Source organism: Oncorhynchus mykiss, chromosome Y (genome assembly GCF_013265735.2).
Source record: "Oncorhynchus mykiss isolate Arlee chromosome Y, USDA_OmykA_1.1, whole genome shotgun sequence".
NCBI classification, from domain to species: domain Eukaryota; kingdom Metazoa; phylum Chordata; class Actinopteri; order Salmoniformes; family Salmonidae; genus Oncorhynchus; species Oncorhynchus mykiss.
The window spans coordinates 37,879,585-37,900,598 of NC_048593.1; the positions used below are offsets into that span (position 1 = coordinate 37,879,585).

Consider the following 21,014-nt stretch of genomic DNA (forward strand, 5'->3'; position numbering starts at 1 on the left):
AGAAGCAAAGGCACTGAATAAAAGTTATTTAGTAAATCTAGCCTAGCCTAAAACATACAACCCAGGCATTTGATCTATGTAAAAAACAGTGTTCGTTAGCTTGTCCACTATTACAACAGGTTCAAGTGTAACCAGATAAACTTGCTTCGAAGTGAACTACTTTCGGTGCGCACTAATCCCATGTCCCTGTCGCTAGAGTAGTGACTTCAACTGGCTTTGGCTGCCATCTATTGGAAAGGAATGGTACACACACGGGCAACTAGTTGGCAGAGTCAAAGTAGACTTTAATAATATGCCATTTAGAAGACACCTTTATCCAAGGAGAATTGGGTACATGGTAGCAGAAACAGATCATAGAAACAGGATTACAATGTTGATATTATGGATGGTCAGTCCTTGCATCTATATCTCAGTCTATGAATTTGAGAGTGGTTACATTTATCCAGGCCCATCCCTCAGCTTTTTACCGAAAGAGGAGCAAGGAGACACCTTGTTATTGTTTCTACTGCTGATTGTCACTTTAATAAGTTAAGATGCAGATTAAATACACACCTAAATATGTTACAGATACTATAAACATTTCCAACATTCAGAAAGTTAGTGAATACACAGCATCCAGCACAGCAAACAATAAATCATATTTTACAAAAGCCCTTTTTACATCACAATAATAACCACAGTGGTTATAGAGGATGCAACAGTTCAACACCTCAGGAGAAAATGTCAGTTGTCCTTTCATAGCTGAGCATTAATAGGTTGAGAGAGATTCGAAAAACACCAGGACCGGGACAGGGTAGGACATCTGTTTAAACACCAGAACCGGGACAGGGTAGCACATCTGTTTAAACACCAGAACCGGGACAGGGTAGCACATCTGTTTAAACACCAGAACCGGGACAGGGTAGCACATCTGTTAAAACACCAGGACCGGGACAGGGTAGCACATCTGTTAAAACACCAGGACCGGGACAGGGTAGCACATCTGTTAAAACACCAGGACCGGGACAAGGTAGAACATCCATTGAAACAGCAGAACCGGGACAAGGTAGAACATCCATTAAAACAGCAGAACCCGGACAAGGTAGGACATGCATTAAAACAGGTAAAAAAACAAATCTATGGAAAAACCATTCCACTCCGATTCCCTTTATGGGAGGGTGAATCTTTGATTTCGCTGTTGAATACCTGCTCCTTCTCCAATTTTTGGGAACACCAGCCCGCTCCCCCAAAGGGATCAATAGTGTATCTTGACTCGACCTGTGATGATTGTGATTCTGAGCTCTCAGGTTCATACAGCGAGTTCTGGTCTTCACTGATCTCACTCTCCGTCAGCTCCATCTGTGGCGTATAGGGGCAGGACTCGGTTGTATACTGATGGTCGTGAGCGCAATCTAGCTGGGCCCTGAGCTCTTTAGTGATGGTCCAAGTGGACCTCTTCTCCACTGCAGCACAGGAACACTCTGGCACCTAGGGGTCAGTTTGGCATGCTGTACTAACCGTTCTTTCCTGTTGGTAGAACACGATTAAGGCATCAATTACGCTATAGTTATATTCAATAATCACGGCATATACTTGAAATAAACAATAGTCTTAGAAATAACATGGATTGGCATGTATCACCTGCCTCCTGCACAGTCTCCTCCAGGATGAAAACATTTTCCGAGATGGAGACGTCATCCTGAAAACAAACACACGTTTTGTTAAGACGACTGAACCCAAATATATCAGTTGTCATAAACAGGCTACCTGTTGTATGCTTTGCACACACACACACACAACACACACAACACACAGCAAATACAGGCTCATTTATTTTTCAGCAAACAGCTATGTCAACTTCAGTCTAACTAAACGAGGTGGAGTTAACAAAACAATACAAAAAAACATCTGTAAACTAATGTTACCTAATAACAGGGGTACACGGATAAATTGTGTTGCAGTTAGCAACGTTATTTGCTGGGAGGTGTTACACAAAACACCTCAGACGCAATTAGCTAGTTACCTTCAACTAGAGTTGAAACAAAGTTGTCCAGTGTCTAACGCTAGCCTCGTCAACAACAGTCATGACTGGTTAGCGTTACCTCAGGCTCCATTGCATTGACTCGCATCGCCACCTCCATTCAGTCACTTTTGCTTGACTCCAAAGGCAGCGATGTTGATGATGGTCGGTCAGTAACCCCTACACCATAACCCTCAATGTCAAGGGTGGGTAATTGTAATTACCCTCCGTTCAAAGATGAACGGAGCAAAGTACAGAGAGATCCTTAATGGAAACCTGATCCAGAGCGCTCAGGACCTCAGACTGGTTTGAAAGTTCACCTTCAAACAGGACAACGACCCTAAGCACACAGCCAAGACCAAAGCAGGAGTGGCTTTGGGACAAGTCTCAATGTCCTTGAGTGGCCCAGCCAGAGCCCGGATTTGAACCCAATCGAACATCTCTGGATAGATCTGAAAATAGCTGTGCAGCAACGCTCTCCATCCAACCTGACAGAGCTTGAGAGGATCTGCAGAGATGAATGGGAGAAATCCACAACCCTGGTGTTGCAAGTGCCATGCTCTACTAACTGAACCACTCTCTCTCTCTCTCCTTTCTCTGCTGTCTGTCTTTCAGTGAGGGTCTCGGTGAGTATGTGGAGGGGTTAACATGGCGCCAGGTGAATCACCAGGTTGTGCTGAATCACAGGTGAGTGAGTACGTGTGGATACTGACTGTAAACACCTGTTGAACCTGCACCATACTGCACCATACTGCACCATACTGCACCATACTGCACTGTACTCTTTATACTATTAATAACATTTCTTTACTTCATCAACCAACCATAGCCTGGTCCGTGATCTGTTTGTGCAATCGTGCCACTCCTTTTCATCCCAAACATGACAAGAAGTGGCATGATGGCACAAACAGACTGGTACCCCAAACGAGTCTTAGCCTTCAACATTTTTATTATTATATCAGTGCCAGTCTGTTCTCTGCAAAAAGTAAACGTGCTCTCCGTGTTTTTCAGATTACAGAGCAATCAAGCCAAGCTTATGGAACCAGTGTAAGTGGCAGCACATGCAGAATACAGCATTACAATAGAGCTGTATTCTATTGTTTGAATTCTATATTATATTATAAACTGGGTGCTTCGAGCCCTGAATGTGCAAACTGACTATAACCAGAATAGAAAGAGGAGTGGGAGGCCCCAGTCCACAGCTGAGCAAGAGAACAAGTACATTAGTGTCTAGTTTGAGAAACAGACACCTCACAAGTCCTCAACTGGCAGCTTCATTAAATAGAAGGCCAGTTTTATTGCTTCTTGAATTACCACAACAGTTTTCAGCTGTGCTAACATAATTGCAAAAGGGTTTTCTAATGATCAATTAGCCTTTTAAAATGATAAACTTGGATTAGCTAACACATGTGGAACTCAGGAGTGATGGTTGCTAATAATGGGCCTCTGTACGCCTATGTAGATATTCCATTAAAAATCAGCCGTTTCCAGCTACAATAGTCATTGACAACATTAACAATGTCTACACTGTATTTCTGATCATTTTGATGTTGTTTTAATGGACAAAAAAATGTGCTTTTCTTTCAAAAACAAGGACATTTCTGAGTGACCCCAAATTTTTGAACGGCAGTGTACATATTCTCATTCACCCCTTTTTATATTTGTGTGTATTAGGTAGTTGTTGTGGAATTGTTAGATTACTTGTTAGATATTGCTGTACTGTCGGAACTAGAAGCAGAAGCAATTTGCTGCACTCACATTAACATCTGCTAACCATGTATATGTGACCAATAACATTTCATTTCATTTCATTGGAGTAAGAAAAGTTGCTCATATCAATCAATATATAATTTATGGCTGACTCAATGATGGGAAGTTGGCCAGGCCCTGAGGTAGCAAAGCAGCCCCAAACTATATTGCTACAACCTTCATGCTTTACGATTGGTATGAGTTTCTTCTGTTCAAAGGCAGTGTTTCATTTTCGTCAAACATGGCATCTGGCATTGTGACCAAACACCACCTTTGTCTCATCTGTCCAGATTGTTCCAGTAGTTTGTCTTTACCCAGGTGTTGTCTGGCAAACGCCAGTTGTCTTGATATTATTTTTGAAGAGAAGAGGCTTCTTCCTTTCTGACCTCCCATGTAGGCCAAGTTTGTCTCTTTCTGACAGTTGACTCGACATTGATTGTGGCAAGAGATAGTCTATAGATCACTTAATGCTACCCTGGGGTTCTTGGAGACTACTGTGAGCATCTTTTGGTCAGCTCTGGGGCTGAATTTGGTAGGATGACCTGTCCTAGGTAGATTGCGTGTGGTCTGGAATTTTCTCAATTTATAGATGATCCGTCAGACAGTGGAATGATGTACTTCGAATTGCTTGGAATATGTAAAAAACAACAACACCACTTTCCAGGGGTGTAGTTACTTTATCACATGACTGTATATATAGTGCATTCAGAAAGTATTCAGACCCCTTCACTTTTTTAATCTCTCCAGAGATGTTTGATCCGGTTCAAGTCCAGGCTCTGGCTGGGCCACATGCAGAGACTCATCTCGATGCCACTCCTGCATGATCTTGCCTATGGGGGCAGCAGGTAGCCTAGTGGTTAGTGTTGGGCCAGTAACCGAAAGGTTGCTAGATCGAATCCCAGTGCAGACAAGGTAAAAACCTGTCATTCTGCCCCTGAACAAGGCTCTTATTGTAAATAAGAATTTGTTTTTAACTGACTTGCCTAGTTAAATTAAATGTAAAATAAAGGTAAAATAAAAATGTGCTTAGGGTTGTTGTCCTGTTGGAAGGTCTGAGGTCCTGAGTGCTCTGGAGCAAGTTTTCATCAAGGATGAAAGCGTTCATCTTTCCCTCGATCCCTGCTGCTGAAAATATTTTTTTTTATACATTTGCAAAAAAAACAAACGTTTTTGCTTTGTTATATGGTATTGTGTGTAGATTTCTGTGGAATAAATCATTTGTAGACTGCAAATTGACCGCAAGAAGCCCAAGCAGATATCATGTTTGACTAAAACACAATAATTTCAAACCTTGCTTACATTTGTATACAATCACGTGTCTCTCTATTAAAACCTGTTGGGGCTAGGGGGCAGCATTTTCACTTTTGGATGAAAGGCGTGCCCAGAGTAAACTGCCTCCTACTCTTTCCCAGATGGGAATATATGCATATTATTATTACTGGTGGATAGAAAACACTCTGAAGTCTCTAAAACTGTTTGAATTATGTCTGTGAGTATAACAGAACTCATGCCAGACAAAAACCTGCGAAGAAATCCAAACAGGAAGTGAGAACTCAATTTTGAAAACAGTGCCATTTGATGTCCATCTTAGATATGGATGAGCATGCACTTCCTAGGGCTTCCACAAGATGTCACCGTCTTTAGATTCTGGTTGTATGATTCTACTATAAAGGAGGGGCTCATAATAGCTCTTTGCGTGGGTGGTCTGGCAGAAAGCCTCGGTCTCATTGCGCGTGGTCACGAGAGATCTTTCCCTCGATCCCTGCTGCTGAAAATATTTTTTTTTATACATTTGCAAAAAAAACAAACGTTTTTGCTTTGTTATATGGTATTGTGTGTAGATTTCTGTGGAATAAATCATTTGTAGACTGCAAATTGACCGCAAGAAGCCCAAGCAGATATCATGTTTGACTAAAACACAATAATTTCAAACCTTGCTTACATTTGTATACAATCACGTGTCTCTCTATTAAAACCTGTTGGGGCTAGGGGGCAGCATTTTCACTTTTGGATGAAAGGCGTGCCCAGAGTAAACTGCCTCCTACTCTTTCCCAGATGGGAATATATGCATATTATTATTACTGGTGGATAGAAAACACTCTGAAGTCTCTAAAACTGTTTGAATTATGTCTGTGAGTATAACAGAACTCATGCCAGACAAAAACCTGCGAAGAAATCCAAACAGGAAGTGAGAACTCAATTTTGAAAACAGTGCCATTTGATGTCCATCTTAGATATGGATGAGCATGCACTTCCTAGGGCTTCCACAAGATGTCACCGTCTTTAGATTCTGGTTGTATGATTCTACTATAAAGGAGGGGCTCATAATAGCTCTTTGCGTGGGTGGTCTGGCAGAAAGCCTCGGTCTCATTGCGCGTGGTCACGAGAGAGTTCTTGCGTTCCAATGCGTTTCTTCAGACAATGAAATTCTCCGGTTGGAACCTTATTGCTGATTTAATGTTTAAAACATCCTAAATATGGATTGCATACATCATTTGACTTGTTTCTACGACCTGTAACGGAACTTTTTGAGTTTGTCTGGAGGAATTGCTCGTGCTTTTTGAGGATTGAATGCTGGGCTGAACAAGCTAACAACAAGTGGCTAAATGGTGGGCTTTATGGAACAAATCAGTCATTTATTGTCGAACTTGGATTCCTGGAACTGCCTTCTGATGAAGATATTCAAAGGTAAGTGAATATTTATAGTGTTTTTTTTGTAGCTTCCATTGATGCTTCTTTTTCCGTAAAGTTTAAAAAAAAAAATCTGACACTGCGGTTGCATAGAGGATACATTTATCTTTAATTCTGTGAATAACACTTGCATCTTTTATCAATGTTTATTGTGAGTATTTCTGCAAAATCACCGGATGTTTTGGAATCAAAACATTACTGCACGTAATGCGCCAATGTAAACTGAGATTTTTTTTATATATATATATATATGCACATTATCGAACAAAACACACAATACATGTATGACATGATGTCCTATAATCAAAGGTTAGTGATTCATTTTATCTATATTTATGCTTTTGTGACTGAAAAATCGCTGTGTGTTTTTGAATTTGGTGGTCATCTAACATAAATACATGTTTTCGCTGTAAAACATTTTAAAATTCGGACACGATGGGTAGATTAACGAGATGTTTCTTTCATTTGCTGTATTGGACTTGTTAATGTGTGAAAGTTAAATATTTCAAAATAATATTTTTTTCAGCTGAATGGGAGGGGGGTGTTCCCTTTAGGGAACTCCTTGTGCCCCCTAGCCCCAACAGGTTTAAAGCATGGGAATACCTGGGATCAGATTTCTTAAATTAAAATCACTTCGAGCTGATTTCTTGTTTTTTATGTCCAACAATGAAAGTAAAAAATTATTTATTTATTTATTTTTCTCAGAAAACCTGCGGGCCAAATTCGGCTCGTGGGCCACGAGTTGGGGAACCCTGTCCTAAGGTGCAGTGTTTAGTAACTGGGTGGTAGCCGGCTAGTGACAGTGACTTTGTTCAGGGCAGGGTACTGGATGGATGCCGACTAGTGATGGCTATTTAACAGTCTGATGGCCAGTCTCTCAGTCTCTCGGTCCCAGCTTTGATGCATCTTTACTGACCTCGCCTTCTGGATGATAGCGGGGTGAACAGGCCGTGGCTCGGGTGGCTGAGGTCCTTGATAATGCGACATCCGTTCCTGGTCAAGAATGTGTTATTATCTGAAGCGGGGGAAACTGGTAATTTGTTTTTGTCCATACAATCTAACTGAGCAGCTCAACCAGTCTCCACCTAAACATCAAGCATGAGATTTTTATACCTCCAAAAGCTCCAAACAAACTTCAGATTTGCATTCAATACCCCGCTGGTAATGGTAACTCTTGCACTGTTCAAGTGTTCCATCTATCTATACCTTTTCAAATATAACCATTTAAAATGCTCCTTGGCCATTTAAGCTACAACACCAACTTTAAAATATCCAGGCTATCCTAAACTTTAAATATTATAAACAATGTACATTTTCATAAATGATCATGTCATTTCATGGATTCAATGCTAAACATAAGAACACAGTGGTAGACATTTTGAATGCTACTGCTTCAACATTTTCAAAACTATATAATTATAACTATTTAAATGTGCGTAAATTAGCATATAAACCCACCATCAATAATTGTCACTCTTAAACTGGGAAGCTAGACACCAAACCAATTTTCACATGTTCAGGCTATAATTTCTGATCAACCAACCAATCAATCAATCAACTAATGTTTTCATTAACCTACTTTTTCAACTATCATTTCTACTGCAGTCACTACCACTACTATAACTTATTGCAAATCCATAAATACTTTAAAACAAGGTAGTAAGCACAGTTTCTTCAGGAAATGTAATATTCTAGTTATTATTACTGTTATTACTACTACTATGATGATGATTATTATTATTATTATTACTATTCAGGAGGACTGACGTGCTGACTGTAACCCCATGGCTGGCTCCTATAGTCTGGGAGGGGACCTTCGACCCCCTGGTCATAGACGAGGCCTTCAGGTCCCACAACCTCACCATTGCCACCACTGTGTTTGCTGTAGGGAAGTAAGTCACAGATTCCATGTGTAGAAACCTGTTGCCAAGGCAATGTTTACATCACTTCCTTTGTGTGTATGTATCACCTACAAGAAATGTCAAGACTGCTGCCACTAACACAAGCATGCACCTCTCCACAAGTGTTCACCATGCACCTCTCCACAAGTGTTCACCATGCACCTATCCACAAGTGTTCACCATGCACCTATCCACAAGTGTTCACCATGCACCTATCCAGATGCATTCACCATGCACCTCTCCAGATGCATTCACCATGCACCTCTCCAGATGCATTCACCATGCACCTCTCCACATGCATTCACCATGCACCTCTCCACATGCATTCAACATGCACCTCTCCACATGCATATTCAACATGCTTTCACCATGCACCTCTCCACATGCATATTCAACATGCACCTCCCTCTCCACATGCATATTCAACATGCACCTCCCTCTCCACATGCATATTCAACATGCACCTCTCCACATGCATTCACCTCATGTGTTAATATCTTTGGTTGATGTTATCTACATCATAACCTCATTTATGTTGCCTGTCTCCATTTTTCAAACCGTTCGCAAGTGGGGATTATGATTGTGTCTCAACTGGCATCTTATTCCTTATGCAGTGCACTACTTTTGACCCAAGTCCTATATAGAGAATAGGTTAATGTTTGGGACACACACTACAACTCAACATGGAATTCATATTTCCGAATAAGGCCATCTCATGTCACAAGAATGCAGTCTGTCTCTAGCTGTGTTTTTTACATACACATTTCCCCCTGCAGGCACGCTTGCTTGTCCTACCTGAACCTTTCAAATTATTAATTATTTACAACCTGAATGTTTCACACATGCTGAGCACTTGTTGGCTGCTTTTCCTTCACTCTGCGGTCCAACTCATCCCAAACCATCTGATTTTGGGTTGAGGTTGGGTGATTGTGGAGGCCAGGTCATCTGATGCAGCACTCCATCACTCTGCGGTCCAACTCATCCAAAACCATCTGATTTGGATTGAGGTTGGATGATTGTGGAGGCCAGGTCATCTGATGCAGCACTCCATCACTCTCCTTCTCAATCAAATTGCCCTTACACAGCCTGGAAGTGTGTTGGGTCATTGTCCTGTTGAAAAACAAATGACAGTCCCAGTAAGTGCTAACCAGATGGGATGGCGTATCGTTGCGGAATGCTGTGGTAGCCATGCTGGTTAAGTGTGCCTTGAATTCTAAATAAATCCCTGACAGTGTCACCAACAAGCACCCCCACACCATCACTCCTCCTCCTCCACGCTTCACATTGGGAACCACACATGCAGAGATCATTCGTTCACCTACTCTGCATCTCACGAAGACACGGCGGTTGGAACCTAAAGCCTAAAGTTTGGACTCATCAGATCAAAGGGCACACTTCCACCGGTCTAACGTCCATTGCTCGTGTTTCTTGGCCCAAGCAAGTCTCTTCTTCTTAATGGTGTCCTTTAGTAGTGGTTTCCTTGCAGCAATTCGACCATGAAGGCCTGATTCACGCAGTCTCCTCTGAACAGTTGATGTTGAGATGTGTCTGTTTCTTGAACTCTGTGAAGCATTTATTTTGGCTGCAATTTCTGAGGCTGGTAACTCTAATGAACTTATCCTCTGCAGCAGAGAACTCGGTCTTCCTTTTCCTGTGGCGGTCCTCATGAGAGCCAGTTTCATCATAGCGTTTGATGGTTTTTGTGACTGCACTTGAAGAAACTTTCAAAGTTCTTGAAATTTTACGGATTGACAAACCTTCATGTCTAAGGATCTGTCCCTTTTTTCAATTTTTACCTAAATTGACATATCCAAATCTAACTGCCTGTAGCTCAGGACCTGAAATAAGGATATGCATTTTGTTGATACCATTTTACAGGAAACACTTTAAAGTTTGTGGAAATGTGAAATGAATGTAGGAGAATATAACACATTAGATATGGTAAAAGATAATACAAAGAAAAAAACATGTTTTTTTTAAATATTTTTTTTTGTACCATTTTTGAAATGCAAGAGAAAGGCCATAATGTATTATTCCAGCCCAGGCGCAATTTAGATTTGGGCCACTAGATGGTAGCAGTGTATGTGCAAAGTTTTAGACTGATCAAATGAACCATTGTATTTCTGTTCACATTGTTGTATCAAGACTGCCCAAATGTGCATAATTGGCTTATTAATAACTTTTCAAGTTCATTAGTGTACACTTTCCTCAAACAATAGCATGGTATTCTTTCACTGTAATAGCTACTGTATATTGGACAGTGCAGATAGATTAACAAGAATTTAAGCTTTCTGCCAATATCAGATATGTCCATGTCCTGGGAATGTTTTTGGTTACTACATGATTCCATATGTGTTATTTTATAGTTTTGATGTCTTCACTGTTATTCTACAATGTAGAAAATAGTACAAATAAAGAGTAGGTGTGTCCAAACCTTTGACTGGTACTGTATATGTATTTCATCTCTATTCTTCCTTACAGATACACTCGTTTTCTCCGTGACTTCTTAGAGTCATCTGAGAAGCACTTCATGGTGAGAATCCAGAACTATCTATCAAATGGATTGACTGGTATAATATAAAGAAGGTCCAGGGATAACAATGTCTGTGTGTGTGTGTGTTTATACAGTGGGGAGAAGTAGTTGATACACTGCCAATTTTGCAGGTTTTCCTACTTACAAAGCATGTAGAGGTTTGTAATTTTCATCATAGGTACACTTCAACCGTGAGAAAAATCCAGAAAATCACATTGTATGATTTGTAAGTCATTAATTAGCATTTTATTGCATGACATAAGTATTTGATCACCTACCAACCAGTAAGAATTTCGGCTCTCACAGACCTGTTAGTTTTTCTCTAAGAATCCCTCCTGTTCTCCACTCATTACCTATATTAACTGCACCTGTTTGAACTCGTTACCTGTATAAAAGACACCTGTCCACACATTCAATCAAACAGACTCCAACCTCTCCACAATGGCCAAGACCAGAGAGCTGTGTAAGGACATCAGGGATACAATTGTAGACCTGCACAAGGCTGGGATGGGCTACAGGACAATAGGCAAGCAGCTTGGTGAGAAGGCAACAACTGTTGGCGCAATTATTAGAAAATGGAAGAAGGTTAAGTTGACGGTCAATCACCCTCGGTCTCGGGCTCCATGCAAGATCTCACCTTGTGGGGCATCAATGATCATGAGGAAGGTGAGGGATCAGCCCAGAACTACATGGCAGGACCTGGTCAATCACCTGAAGAGAGCTGGGACCACAGTCTCAAAGAAAACCATTAGTAACACACTACGCCGTCATGGATTAAAATCCTGCAGCGCACGCAAGGTCGCCCTGCTCAAGCTGGCGCATGTCCAGGCCCGTCTGAAGTTTGCCGATGACCATCTGGATGATCTAGAGGAGAAATGGGAGAAGGTCATGTGGTCTGATGAGACAAAAATAGAGCTTTTTGGTCTAAACTCCACTCGCTGTGTTTGGAGGAAGAAGAAGGATGAGTACAACCCCAAGAACACCATCCCAACCGTGAAGCATGGAGGTGGAAACATCATTCTTTGGGGATGCATTTCTGCAAAGGGGACAGGACGACTGCACCGTATTGAGGGGAGGATGGATGGGGCCATGTGTTGCGAGATCTTGGCCAACAACCTCCTTCCCTCAGTAAGAGCATTGAAGATGGGTTGTGGCTGGGTCTTCCAGCATGACAACTACCCAAAACACACAGCTAGGGCAACTAAGGAGTGGCTCCATAAGAAGCATCTCAAGGTCCTGGAGTGGCTTAGCCAGTCTCCAGACCTGAACCCAATAGAAAATCTTTGGAGGGAGCTGAAAGTCTGTATTGCCCAGCGACACGCCCAAAACCTGAAGGATCTGGAGAAGGTCTGTATGGAGGAGTGGGCCAAAATCCCTGCTGCAGTGTGTGCAAACCTGGTCAAGAACTACAGGTATGAACTCTGTAATTGCAGACAAAGGTTTCTGTACCAAATATTAAGTTCTGCTTTTCCGATGTATCAAATACCTACGTCATGCAATAAAATGCAAATTAATTACTTAAAAATCAAACGTGATTTTCTTGATTTTTGTTTTAGATTCCGTCTCTCACAGTTGAAGTGTACCTATGATAAACATTACAGACCTCTACATGGTTTGTAAGTAGGAAAACCTGCAAAATCGGCAGTGTATCAAATACTTGTTCACCCCACTGTATCTACATAGGCCCATTATCAGCAGCCATCACTCCTGTGTTCCAAAATGTTTCGGGGCTGTTGCTGGGCAATACGGACTTTCAGCTCCCTCCAAAGATTTTCTATTGGCTAGGCCACTCCTGGCGGCTAGGCCACTCCAGGACCTTGAGATGCTTCTTATGGAGCCACTCCTTAGTTGCCCTGGCTGTGTTTCTAGTCGTTGTCATGCTGGAAGACCCATCCACGACCCATCTTCAATGCTCTTACTGAGGGAAGGAGGTTGTTGGCCAAGATCTCGCAATACATGGCCCCATCCATCCTCCCCTCAATACGGTGCAGTCGTCCTGTCCCCTTTGCAGAAAAGCATCCCCAAAGAATGATGTTTCCACCTCCATGCTTCACGGTTGGGATGGTGTTCTTGGGGCTGTACTCATCCTTCTTCTTCCTCCAAACACAGCGAGTGGAGTTTAGACCAAAAAGCTCTATTTTTGTCTCATCAGACCACATGACCTTCTCCCATTCCTCCTCTATATCATCCAGATGGTCATTGGCAAACTTCAGACGGGCCTGGACATGCGCTGGCTTGAGCAGGGGGACCTTGCATACGCTGCAGGATTTTAATCCATGACTTGTGTTATTAATGGTTTTTCACCATCATTTGCAAATAAATGCATTAAAAATCCTACAATGTGATTTTTCTGGATTTTTTTTCCCTCATTTTGTCTGTCATAGTTGAAAGGTACCTATGATGAAAATTACAGGCCTCATCTTTTTAAGTGGGAGAACTTGTACAATTGCTGGCTGACTACATTAAATGTACTAAAAGTAACTCAATTCATTACAAATTCCATCCCTTTCAATTGAAGTGAAATGTGATTCCAGGTGGGGCTGGATGTGCACTACTACGTGTTCACCGACCTGCCCGGCGATGTGCCTAGCAACGTGACTCTTGGTGTCGGCAGGCTGCTCAGCATCGTGAGCGTGCCGAAGTTCGACCGCTGGCAGGAGATATCCCTCCGCCGCATGGAGCTCATCCAGGTCACACTTTATTCATATCATTACTACATTATGAGTTCTTTAGTTTATTATTAATAACTATTAATATTATTATTATTATTATTAGATTATTATTTATTATTAGTAGTAGTAGGGCGGCAGGTAGCCTAGCGTTTAAGAGCGTTGGGCCAGTAACTGAAAGGTCACTGGTTTGAATCCCCAAGCCGACTACATGAAAAATCTGTCTGTGCCTTTGAGCGAGGCACACAACCCTAATTGCTCCTGTAAGTTGGTCTGGATAAGAGCGTCTGCTAAAGTTTATTTTAATAAAAATTCGAACCTTTATTTAACTAGGCATTAAATGACTAAATGTGAAAATATAGTAGTAACTCCCTACAGATGTCCCAACTATCAACAAAATATCAACTGTTGATAATAGGCAACATATTTCTAGGGTTACAGTTAAGAGGTTATACCTATAGGGTTAGTGCATACCAGTTAGTTTAAATATTGTTGACAGTAGATTGTATGGACTGTGTATTTTTTAAATAATTTTAACCCTGCCTGCAAACCAAATTTACATCTGAGGACAATCAACTTTGATTGATTTGTTTGATTGCTTGAAGTTCTACTGAACATCCACCAACCATCTATTTGGAAGCAGACTGCCATTGAGGATCACATCCACCAGGAGGCGCACTACATCTTCTGCCTGGACGTAGACATGAGGTTCCATGGCCGTGTGGGATCCGAGGCGCTGGGGAGACTGGTGGCTGCCATCCACCCCTGGTAATACTTACTTACTTAAAGGGCCAGCATCCACCCCTGGTAATACTTACTTACTTACTTACTTACTTACTTACTTACTTACTTACTTACTTATTTACTTACTTACTTACTTAAAGGGCCGCCATCCACTCCTGGTAAAACTTACTTACTTACTTACTTACTTATTTACTTACTAATTTAATAACTTAAAGGGCCGCCATCCACTCCTGGTAAAACTTACTTACTTACTTACTTACTTATTTACTTACTAATTTAATAACTTAAAGGGCCAGCATCCACCCCTGGTAAAATGTACTTACTTACTTACTTATTTACTTACTTAAAGGGCCAGCGTCTACACCTGTTAATACTTACTTAAACACTTAATAGTTACTTAAAGAGGAATTTTTATTTTATTTAAAAAATATATTTTTTCCCCCTGTAACGTAACAAAATGTGTAAAAAGGGAAGGGGTCTGAATAATTTCCAAATGTACTGTATATACAAACATATGTGGACAACGCCTCAGATCATTCTTATGACTGTATATACAAACATATGTGGACAACCCTTCAGATCATTCTTATAACTGCATATACAAATATGATCATATTTAGTAACAGTACAAATTAGTCCCTATTTCATATAACTGACGACAGAGCATTTTCTACCCAGAGTCCTCAGAGCGACGCAGAAACACCATTTGTATGTCTGCAGACTCCTTACAACTTCAGCTTTCGTCCCTCTGTGACCACGAGAATTGTGGTTGTGTTTCAAATCTACTAAATTATTTCAGATTTTTTTCATGTTGAGAGCTCTAAATCCAGCTGGGAATTCCACAGCTAGATAGAACCACAATTGCTGAATTCGCTAGACTGTCCCCTTTAATATACAGTCTCCTAGGCTGGGCTCATCGCTCAGAGGCAGTTTGAAATCGATTCTTTGTCTGGAAAAGGCCAGAAAATGTGACACGGATTGGCAACAAGATTTTCGATCTGTTGATGCTCTACAGATGGTCAAACTATCAAAAAATCTGTTGCTAAGCAAGGGTTGAGGTTAGGGTAAGGGTTATGTTTAGGGTGAGGGTAAGGGCTAAGATCAGGGTTAGGGTTAGTAGATAGTTAGTTTAAATGTTACTGATAGTACATTTGTAGATGCTCTACAGACTATCCAAATAAAGTTTTACCGTGACCTTAGTAAGGGTATGTTCCTGGTTAAATAAAGTAACAATACAAAATGGTCTTGTATCTTGCAGGTTCTATATGTACCCCCGGAGCCAGTACCCCTACGAGCGGCGGGCTGTGTCCACAGCCTCTGTACCTCAGGACCAGGGAGACTTCTACTACCAGGCCAACATATTCGGAGGAGTGCTGGAGGATGTTCATAGGCTGACCAAGACGTGCAGGGAGCACCTGGAGGTAGGCACTCAGGCAGGCAAAACGCACACTCACACATTCATACCTGACAGACAGTCATGCAGACAGAAAGGCATGCATTCCGAGACGTACGCACAGACAGATGCACGCATGCAGGCAGGCATGCAGTCACTCACTCTCTCCCCCTATATCCACCCCTCCCTCCCTCTTCCTCCTCCTCTCCACCCGCCCTTCTCCCCCCCAACCCCCACCCCCCCTCTAGGTGGATAAGTCTGTGGGTGTTGAGGCTGTGTGGCAGGAGGAGAGTCACCTGAACTGGTACCTGGTGAAGAATAAGCCCACCAAGCTGCTGTCACCTGAATATGTGTGGGACGACGCTAGAGGACGGGACACCAAGGAGATAAAACTCGTCCGCTTCTCCTCTGTCATCAAGAACAAGGCAGAGGTCAGGGAGAACCCATGAGATGCAGCCCATGCAAAACCCAGATAGATATCTTTAGCTTAAACAGACAGATTTCGATAGCTTAAACAGACAGATTTCGATAGCTTAAACAGACAGGTTTTGATCAGGAATGTTTTAATATGCTAATTAGACTTCCACCAGAGGTGATGACATTGACGCTAGAGTTTTAAAGACTCAAGAGCTAACTATATTTAAGCTCTTGAGTCTTCCTCATCTCTAAGATCTGCCACAACAAAATAATGATGTTCAAGACAACTGAGCGTGTTGTTGGTGCCCACCCTAACAGCGACATGTTAGCATCCCCTGATCTGTGAACAGTTTTTACAATTATTATGATGTGAAGCCCTTTAATACTTGTATTGAAAAGCGCTATACAAATAAAGTTTATTATTATTAAGTTGACATTTTATACATGAAATTACATTTATTTCTCTGGCATCGTGGTCGTCGTGTCTCACATTGTCCAACCAGTAGCGGAGCAAGACTGCTTGAAAATGATGTATGGCCAACGGAATTCTATCCTGATGTTAATGAGGTGAGTATGCGTATCAATGGCTTTGTCTTGGGCTACTCAATGGACTTAGGAGAGCAGTTAACTGTTAGCTAGCTACTTTTCGTCACTGTGAACACCAACAACTCAAGGAGTGTTATTATTGTCTGTGAAATAATCTCTCCTGTTAACTCTGGCAATGTTGAAGCACTTCTGACACCATGTTATGATCTTAGTCAGACATGACTGTACTGCGCAGCAGAGCACGAGCAAATGGCTCGGCTTCAAAATGTTAGTGATCAATTTAGTGATGCCCTGCCCATACCCTAGTTATTGATGAAAGACCAGGCACTAACCTGATGTATAGAGTTGGGGTCTGTCAGGGTCAGGGAGCAGAGCTCCAATAGGGAGGGACCATCTGTAAAAAGGTATACCTGTTTCACCTGTGTGCTAAAGTTATGTTCTAGCCATAGAGAATGATAGATAGCTCTAGTGGCCAAAAAGCCATTGTAGCAACGGCAGCGCCATTGAGGGCTCCCACCATGCTTCCACCATTTTTAAGTAGTCAAATGGAAGGAGATATTCAACGAGCAGGTGTCCACATACTTTTGTGTGTTAAATGGCTTCATTGCCAAAAACTTGAACTATCTCTTTAATACGGAGGAAATTACAGTCATTGGAGCCCATTACAGGGTGTTCTCTGTGTAGAAAATTCGGCATGGTCGTCTAAGTGGTCATTTTCAGGATGGAAAAACAGTTTGTGTTAACATGAACAACTATAACCAGATAGATAGCATGCAGAAAATATATTTAACTATATATTTTGTAATAATTCCATCTTTGAGAACTAACAATCAATAATAATAAATAATAATTTTAATAATACAAATAAAAATATAAGCTAGACAGTCAGGGAGAATAGAACATTCCTGGGTATTCAGGAAACATGCCCATTGATTTTGTTCTAATGTTTGAGCCGAGGAACACAGCATTAGCCATGGCAAAATGCATAGAATTACTGGAAATTAGCTTTAAACATGCAAAATGTTCTCTCAGTTCAATGAAAAAATGTGTAGAATGTTTTTCAAACTTTGCTTTACAAAATCAAAAGGTTATCTACGCAGCCAAGATACCTTCCTAGTTAATAAATTCTTCTTCTTCTTTATTCTAAATTCATCTGTCAGATTATGGCGTTTGTGAGCACACTGGAAGCCGTGTTGAGGCCACGGCCATTTTGAAGCAGTCCATTTTCTTCTTCTACTACTTGTATGAGTTGGTAAACAAACTGAACGCATCCTTACTGCCAATCCTCGCAAATTGAATCATGGGGGAGTTTCAGGCCACGAAGTGAACATAATTGTACACTCGCAACGCCGACTAAACGAGGGCTGACGGCCTTACGTTGCAAACTTCCCTTGCTTGGCTAATCATTTGGACCTCCCTCCAAGATGGTGATGGGGATTCCCCAAGGGCATAAGGCGAGGGTAAGTGGACGAGGGTGTGTCTTTAATAATGAGTTTAAACCGCAGCCATAGAATGTTTGAGCATCAAAACTGTGATGTATCATGGGTAAATTGTGGCTGACTGATCTACAAATAATTATAACGAGTCTTTATTGATGATGTAAGGTGATTTGAAGATCAGCCAGTTGGCAGTCGCATGCTCTGTCGGGTGAAACATTGGCTGCTCTGTCGGCTGAAACATCGGCTGCTCTGTCGGCTGCAATGTCCAACAAGCCCATTAGCTTAGCCCTCCTGATGACCTGGGTGGAATTATGTGATCCTTCCTTAACCAGAGATACTATATTTGTCACGTTCTGACCTTAGTTAGTTTTGATGTGTCTTTGTTTTAGTATGGTCAGGGTGTGAGTTCGGTGGGTTGTCTATGTTCTGTTTTCTATGTTGTGTTTTGTGTTTGGCCTGGTATGGTTCTCAATCAGAGGCAGGTGTCGTTAGTTGTCTCTGATTGAGAATCATACTTAGGTAGCCTTTTCCCACCCTTTGTTTCGTAGGTGTTTATTTTCTGTTCTGTGTTTTGTTTCACCGTTCAGGACTGTTCGTTTTGCCGTTTTATTGTTTTGTTCAGTATTTCTTATTAAAACAAGATGAACACTTTCCACGCTGCTCCTTGGTCCTTCTCTCTTTCTCCCAACGACGAACGTTACAATATTTAATGATGAAATGGTCTTGTCTCCACCCTAACAATGGGAGTTGTGCCAAAGTAAGTATTTTGAGGATTTATTTTGTAAATGCCTTTATAGATAGATATATATCTAAGTAGAAGGAGCTGATCTGTTTTTACACTAGGATTTGGATAATTAGATGTTTGTTTCCTTTGAAAAAAATTATGTAAAAAAGGAATAGTTTCACCATTAAGAAGAGTTCAGTTCATGTAAGCGTTGACCTTAAAATGAGGGGCAGATGTCAATGAATCACTAATCAGATGAAATAAATCAATCTTCATAAAAATAACTAGGGCTTTAGAATGACGGTGAAATCCCAGACCGAGGGCAACGACACTAGATCTGGGAATCATGTCTGATTTCCGTGGCCAGTTTGGAGAGGGTCCTTTTCAGACAGTCAACTCTCCCAACAAATCACGAGTTTTGGGTAGGCGGGTAAGGTGACCAGACATCCCTGATTTCTGGTGACCTTTCCCTGGCTAGAGCTGTACCCCAGAAATGTGCCTGATTAGCACTCAGAAGGAACAAAGCAACTAGGAAGTTAAATTTAGGCTGATTTCAAAAATCAAACTCTCTATGCAATCAGAATACCATGTAAAAAAAATGATGTATATTCCTGTACCCAGCTGGTTTGCTCCTGCAGTTTCACGGCATGAACAATCATGCCCACAGTCAGAAAGTGTATCCATCCGGAACACACAATGGGCGGGAGAGGGGGAGGGAGGGGAGAGGGGGAGGGAGGGGGGGGGGGGGGGTCTATCCGGGGTCTGAGCTCTGAGATATCGGAACACATTGAGGGGAAAAAAAGTGTCCATCACAACATAACAGCCCAGTAGCCTACCATCTATGGTGGTGAACCGGACAGCACTCTCCAAGGTGCTGATTAATTCAAAACATTTTAGACATCACTGCAGTATGCCCACATGCTTAAGTATAGCTGCAGGGCTTTACACAAGTCTGAATTTCTCATAGCTTCATTTTCTAGACATCAATGTACAACAGCAATTTTAGACGACACTGCAGAACACCTGCCATATGCACACATACTCAGCTGTGGGGTTTACAAGACCCACATTTTATGTCATTTTCAAGACAATGTAACAGTAGAGCAAATATCACAGTTTCGGGATATAACTTGAAATAAAATAAATCAATGTAGGCTACAGCAGAACACACACATGAGAATATATAAACCTCCTGCCTATGTGATAATATGAAGCACATTTTCAGATTACAAACTTGTTCTGTGAAGGTAAAGAAAGAAAAAAATGTCCTAAAATAAACCTCCCCCAATGACTCTCCCCATGTAAAGTCAATTTAACTCCTGAGAGTCAACTTCTTGCTCAAAGCCATGACTGGGCATGTGGCTGTGATTAGCCTCCTTCTAAGGCTGTTCTGAAGACTGGCTGGGCATGTGGCTGTGATTAGCCTCCTTCTAAGGTTGTTCTGAAGACTGACTGGGCATGTGGCTGTGATTAGCCTCCTTCTAAGGCTGTTCTGAAGACTGGCTAGGCATGTGGCTGTGATTATTATCCTTCTAAGGCTGTTCTGAAGACTGGCTAGGCATGTGGCTATGATTATCATCCTTCTAAGGCTGTTCTGAAGACTGACTGGGCATGTGGCTGTGATTAGCCTCCTTCTAAGGCTGTTCTGAAGACTGACTGGGCATGTGGCTGTGATTAGCCTCCTAAGGCTGTTCTGAAGACTGGCTAGGCATGTGGCTGTGATTATTATCCTTCTAAGGCTGTTCTGAAGACTGGCTAGGCATGTGGCTGTGATTATCATCCTTCTAAGGCTGTTCTGAAGACTGACTGGGCATGTGGCTGTGATTAGCCTCCTTCTAAGGCTGTTCTGAAGACTGGCTGGGCATGTGGCTGTGATGTTTAGCCTCCTTCTAAAGCTGTTCTGAAGACTGACTGGGCATGTGGCTGTGATTAGCCTCCTTCTAAGGCTGTTCTGAAGACTGGCTGGGCATGTGGCTGTGATTAGCCTCCTTCTAAAGCTGTTCTAAAGACTGACTGGGCATGTGGCTGTGATTAGCCTCCTTCTAAAGCTGTTCTGAAGACTGGCTGTAGTGTAAAAAATAAAAAGTATCTATGTTTTTCTTCATTTTGAGTGTTAACCTGGGTGTCTTCTTTAGCCTTGTCTACCAGGCTTGTTGCCACCAAATGCGCCTTGGTTCACGCATGTTCAAAAAACATTTTTTTTTTCCTG

The 21,014-nt window shown here is 41.7% G+C and overlaps 1 protein-coding gene across 3 annotated transcripts in view; it reads left to right on the forward strand.

Moving 5' to 3' along the window:
• Positions 1 to 16,530, forward strand: part of LOC110510239 (globoside alpha-1,3-N-acetylgalactosaminyltransferase 1) — a 32,396-nt gene extending 15,866 nt beyond the window's left edge. For all 3 annotated transcript variants that reach the window (XM_036968217.1, XM_036968216.1, XM_036968215.1), the window contains exons 2-9: positions 2,615 to 2,686; positions 3,011 to 3,046; positions 8,197 to 8,331; positions 10,822 to 10,873; positions 13,408 to 13,563; positions 14,186 to 14,310; positions 15,545 to 15,707; positions 15,928 to 16,530. In XM_036968217.1, the coding sequence (XP_036824112.1) occupies positions 3,036 to 3,046; positions 8,197 to 8,331; positions 10,822 to 10,873; positions 13,408 to 13,563; positions 14,186 to 14,310; positions 15,545 to 15,707; positions 15,928 to 16,128 (843 nt within the window). In that variant the 5' untranslated portion in view covers positions 2,615 to 2,686; positions 3,011 to 3,035 and the 3' untranslated portion in view covers positions 16,129 to 16,530. The remainder of the gene's footprint in view (positions 1 to 2,614; positions 2,687 to 3,010; positions 3,047 to 8,196; positions 8,332 to 10,821; positions 10,874 to 13,407; positions 13,564 to 14,185; positions 14,311 to 15,544; positions 15,708 to 15,927) is intronic.
• Positions 16,531 to 21,014: the final 4,484 nt, after the last annotated feature.